The sequence below is a fragment of the Sciurus carolinensis genome, chromosome 10 (assembly GCF_902686445.1).
Source record: "Sciurus carolinensis chromosome 10, mSciCar1.2, whole genome shotgun sequence".
Classification (NCBI taxonomy): domain Eukaryota; kingdom Metazoa; phylum Chordata; class Mammalia; order Rodentia; family Sciuridae; genus Sciurus; species Sciurus carolinensis.
This window is the reverse complement of record NC_062222.1, coordinates 102,664,301-102,670,238: the sequence shown is the minus strand read 5'-3', so window position 1 is coordinate 102,670,238 and position 5,938 is coordinate 102,664,301. Positions and strand designations below refer to the sequence as shown.

The 5,938-nt window shown below is 36.6% G+C and overlaps 1 protein-coding gene across 1 annotated transcript; it reads right to left on the bottom strand.

The window, feature by feature from the left end:
* Positions 1-657: 657 nt before the first annotated feature.
* Positions 658-900, bottom strand: LOC124994104 (cytochrome c oxidase subunit 7B2, mitochondrial). Its single transcript, XM_047565810.1, has one exon. It carries the CDS (start codon positions 898-900, stop codon positions 658-660), a length of 243 nt encoding a protein of 80 aa, XP_047421766.1.
* Positions 901-5,938: the final 5,038 nt, after the last annotated feature.

Below are 5,938 nucleotides of genomic sequence, written 5' to 3'. Positions count from 1 at the left end.
AGCTAGAAAATTTTTATAATAATCCCAGTGATGGTACAGTGGTTCAGATTGGGGGTAAAAGATGAAGAAAGGATGTGAAAAGTGGTCAGATTCTAAAAACAGTTTTGAAGAATATTTGATAGGATTTGCCAACCAATTAAGTAAGATATGCATGTATGTATGTATATCCACTGAAGACAATTGAGGACAAGTCATTAAACCAGAAGAATACATGCTTTATTAATTCTACTTTCAAATATTTGTTATTTAGCTGGGCATGGTGGCCCACACCTATAATCTCAGAAGCTCAAGAGGCCAAGGTAGGAGGATCACAAAATCAAAGCCAACTTCAGCAATTTTGAGGTTTTAAGCAACTTAGCAAGACCAGTCTCAAAATAAAAATGAAAAAGGGCTGGAGGTTTGGCTCAGCAGTTAAGGGTCCCTGAGGTCAATCCCTGAAATAAACAAACAAACAAAAAAATGTAATTTTCTGTAATCTGTATCTCTATATCCATTGCTACTGCTTTGCTTTCAGGCACAAAAATGACTATTTGCTATATGACTTTAAAGATTTTGAGTGTATTTTATTTTTTCAAATACATACATTTTAATGAGAAACACAGTGCTCACAAGATAAATTGGTTTTGAAACAATTCTGAATTATAATAATGGTGGTGGTTACTGATCATTCCACTCTTTTGGGGTAACTCTGCCAACAGGAGATGGATTCCATTCTATTCCCATCTGTGTAGTTAAAAACACCCATGTGACAACACAGAAAGTGGTTCCAAGAGCTAGCACTATATTGCCATATTTGTCATGAAAATCTGGTGAGTGTTTAATGTGACTCTGTCTTGTCATAATTTGCTGAATTCTCCAAATCTTGAGACTACTGAGTGTATATCTCGCCAAGGGAAACATGAAGGTATGACAGGATTGCAGTTGCTTGCAGTTACTGGTCTATAAATTCGATGGAAAGAGACCTGGGAAAACAAAACAAAACAAAAAGCAATGAAATCTGATCTGCATTTGGTTCCTCACTTTCTGAATGTTTTGCCCATATCACCTTTTGGAGCAGTGATCAGACACATGAGTTTTGATATCATGATGTCTGGATTTGAATCTTAGCTCTGCCATTGGTTAGTTATATGAACTGGGGCAGTTACTTTATCTCTCTTTGTCTCAGTTTCTTCATCATCAAACTGAGATAAAATGTCTAAAAGAATGAGTGTCGGGTGAAAATCAGAATAAATCAATGAAGTAAACACAAAGTAAACATGCAGTGTTAGCTTTTCTAATCTCCATAAACATTCAAATGACTTGCTCTGTAGATAGACTCCAATTTTAACGGGACTAAAGTAGTTATTTAAAATTATACCCAACTTGGTCCATTATCTATCTATCTACTCTTATATCTACTATATACTCCAGGCTTTAGTCAGGATTACAAGGCAATCACAAAGTATGTTACATCCTGCTTTATATCCTTCCTATTAAAGCCCCACTTCTCTCTTTGGTTCTGTCTGTACCTAAAAACTTACCTTCCCTTTTTATAGGTAAAATTCTGTTGGCATTTGAAATTGCAGAATAAAAGTCACTACTCCAGTGAAGTCTTTTCCAAATCTCCCTAGCTGAATAAACCCCCTTTTCTAGGCTGCAACACTTTTTAACGCTTCTTTCATAGCATTTGATATGAAGTATTGTCTTTTAAAAAGTAGCTCATTATTTTAGAGCATTTTTGGTTCACGGCAAAATCAAAGGAGTAGGGCAATTTCCCAAATAGCCTCTGATACCATACAACCACAGTCTCCTAGACATCAACATCTTCCAGTAGAAGAGTATATGTGTTGTAACTGATGAACCTACAGTGGTACATCATTATCAATGAAAGTTGATAGTTTACATTATGGTTTATACTCTATGGGTTTTGACAAATATGACACATACAGAATAGTTTCCGTTTCCGTTTCCTAAAAATCCTCTGTGCTCTGTCTATTCATGCTTTGTTGTTCATTAATTGACTCCACAGTTTTACCTTTTCCCAGTATGTCATATAGCTTCATATATTATATGAATCATATATTATATAGCTTTTTTAGATTGACTTCCTTCACTTAGTGATATGCATTCATGTTTCTTACCTGTCTTTTCAGGGTTTGCTAGCTCATTTCTTTTTAGTGCTTCATAACATATGATTGTTTGACTAGACAAGAGGTTTTTTTATCCATACTTTTACTAAAGGAAATTTTGGTTCATCCCAAGTTGAGGGAATTGTGAAAAAAATTTAAACAACTATGTGCAGGTTTTTGTGTAGACATAAGTTTTTGACAAATTCAGGTAAATACCAAGGAGTGTGATTACTGAGTCATATGGTAACAGTATGTTTCATTTTGTAAGAAACTACCTAACTGCCTTTCAAACATTTGTATATATATATTTTTTTCATTCCCACCAGCAGTGAATGAACGTTCCAGTTGTTCCTTTGCAGCATTTGGCAGGGTAATGTTTTGGATTTTGCTCATAATAAGAGGTGTAGAGATTGGTTACTTTGCAATTTCCTGACATATGATGTTGAACACCTTTTAATATATTTATTTGCAATATGTATATATCCTCCTTGTTGAAGTGCCTGTATCAAATATTTTATCCATTTTTTAATCAAGATGTTCATTTTCCTATTGTTGAATTTTAAGAGTCCTTTGCATATTTTGAATAACATTCCTTTTTCAGATATGTCTTCTGAAAATATTTTCTCCTCACCTGTGGTTTGCATTGTAATTCTACTAAGGGATTATCTTTTTTATTCTTCCCTGATAGATTGTAAAGTCTCTGAAAGGAAGAGAGACATTTTCATGAAAAGTAGATTGACATAAAAAAGGATAGCGGGTGGGAAACAAGATGGCAGACTAGAGGGTGACTGCATCTCCCGTCGCTCCAGAACTCAGGATTCAAGAAGGGGAGGTATTGAGAAACTCTGACCAACACAGAGCTGCTGGGTGAGTCTCTCCCACTGGGTGAAGCTCCGCCCGGGCAGCAGGCCTGGACAGTGGGCGGCTTCTTGGAGCAGGGCAGGGCAGCGAGTAACTTCCTCAGCAGCCCTGCTCCCTCTGTAGGCAGGCCTGATCCACAGCCAGCACCTCAGAGCAGGCCTGCCCAGTGATAGCTTTTCTGCACAGAGCCAACCGCAGTCCTGGACCCACCCGAGGGCCCTGGCCCGCAGGCAGCTTCTCGGACCAGGGCAAGACAGTGAGAGGCTTTCCCGAGCAGCCCTGCTCCCTCCGGCAGCAGGCCCAGTCCACAGCCAGCTTCTCGGAGCAGGCCCGCAGAGTGAGAGGTTTTCCATGCAGAGCCAGCCCCCAGCCCTGGACCCAGCAGCAGGCTAGGGGCAGTTTTCATCGGAAGCACTGCATTATCATGTTCCTCCAAGACTTCAGGCTACTGAAGGCTGGGAGGTGATACACTGGAAATCTACAGGGACACTATAAGCCAAAGAGGAAATCTGCAATATCTCAGAGTCCCACTGACATCTGACCAATATGAGAAAACAAGGGAAGAAAATGTCCCAAACAAACCTAGATGCTATATCAATAAAACCCAATGACAGCATGGCAGAAGAAATGTCAGAAAGGGAGTTCAGAATGTACATAATTAAAACAATCAGGAAAGCAAACGAGGAGATGAAAGAGCAAATGCAGGCATTAAATGATCACATGAATTGACAGTTAAAATAGCAAATACAGGAAACAAAAGATCATTTCAATAAGGAGTTAGAGATACTGAAAAAAAACCAAACAGAAATCCTTGAAATAAAGGAAACAATAAACCAAATTAAAAACTACATAGAAAGCATAACCAATAGGATAGAAAACCTGGCAGATAGAATCTCAGACATTGAAGAAAAAATATTTAATCTTGAAAGCAAAGTTGACGGAACAGAGAAGATGGTAAGAAATCATGAACAGAAACGATAAGAATTATAAGATATCATGAAAAGGCCAAATTTAAGACTTATTAGGATTGAGGAAGGTTTAGAGAAACAAACCAAAGGAATGAATAATCTATTCAATGAAATAATATCAGAAAATTTCCCAAATATGAAGAATGAAATGGAAAATCAAGTACAAGAGGCTTATAGGACTCCAAATACACAAAATTACACAGGCCCACACCACGGCACATTATAATGAAAATACATAACATATAAAATAAAGACAGAATTTTAAAGGCTGTGAGAGAAAAGAATCAAATTCCATTCAAGGGGAAAACAATGAGAATATTAGCAGATTTTTCAATCCAGACCCTAAAAGCTAGAAGGGCCTGGAACAACATTTATCAAGCCCTGAAAGAAAATGGATGCCAACCAAGAATCTTATACCCAGCAAAACTTACCCTCAGATTTGATGACGAAATAAAATCCTTCCATGATAAACAAAAGCTAAAAGAATTTACAAAAAGAAAGTTGGCATTACAGAACATTCTCAGCAAAATAGTCCATGAGGAAAAGATGAAAAACAATGATGCAAATTAGCAAAGGGAGGAACTAGCCTAAAGGAATAGCCAAATAAAGAAGAAACAAAGTCATGTTAAAAAACAGAAATGAGTCAAATGACTAGGAATACAAATCATATCACAATAATAACGCTGAATGTTAATGGCCTGAACTCATCAATAAAAAGACATAGACTGGCAGATTGGATTAAAAAGAAAAATCCAACAATATGCTGCCTGCAAGAGACTCATCTCATAGAAAGAGATACCCACAGACTAAAGGTGAAAGGATGGGAAAAAATGCGCCATGCACATGGACACAGCAAAAAAGCTTGAGTATCCATCCTCATTTCAGATAATGTGGACTTCAAGCCAAAACTAGTCAGAAGGGATAAAGAAGGACATTATACTGCTTGAGGGAAGCATAAATCAGCAAGACATAACAATCATAAATATCTATGCCCCGAACATTGGCTCATCCACGTCAAACAAATCCTCAATTCCAGAAATCAAATAGACCACAACACAATAATACTAGGCGATTTTAACACACCTCTCTCACCACTGGACAGATCTTCCAAACAAAAATTGAATAAAGAAACCATAGATCTCAATAACACAATCAACAATTTAGACTTAACCGATGTATATAGAATATACCATCCAACAAAAAACGAATACACTTTCTTCTCAGCAGCACATGGATCCTTCTCTAAAATAGACCATATTTTATGCCACAAAGCTACTGTTAGCAAATACAAGAAGATAGAGATACTACCTTGTATTCTATCAGATCATAATGGATTGAAATTAGAAGTAAATGACAGAATAAAAAACAGAAACTTCTCCAACACCTGGAGATTAAATAATACGCGATTATATGATGAATGGATAACAGAAGACGTCAGGAGGGAAATAAAAAAATTCTTAGAAGTATCGAGAACAAAGACACATCATATCAAAATCTCTGGGACACTATGAAAGCAGTACTTAGAGGAAGATTTATTTCATCGGGCGCATTCGACAAAAGAAGTAGAAATCAAATAAACGACTTAACACTACAGCTCAAAGCCCTAGAAAAAGAAGAGCAGACCAACACCGAAAGTAGTAGAAAACAGGAAATAGTTAAAATCAGAGCCGAAATCAACGAAATTGAAACAAAAGAAACAATTGGAAAAATTAACAAAATAAATAGTTGGTTCTTTGAAAAAAATAAACAAACTTGATAAACCCTTAGCCACACCAACAAAGAGAAAGAGAGAAAACTCAAATTACTAAAATTCGGAAAGAACAAGGATATATCACAACAGACACGAGTGATATACAAAACATAATTAGAAGCTATTTTGAAAATCTATGCTCCAACAAAACAGAAAATCTTGAAGACATCAACAAGTTTCTAGAGACATATGAATTACCTAAACTGAACCAGGAGGACATACACAAATTAAATAAATCAATTTCAAGCAAT

Coding starts and splice junctions, on each gene's coding strand:
- LOC124994104 (XM_047565810.1), bottom strand. CDS start 900: ATGTTTCCCTTGGCGAGATATACACTCAGTAGTCTCAAGATTTGGAGA.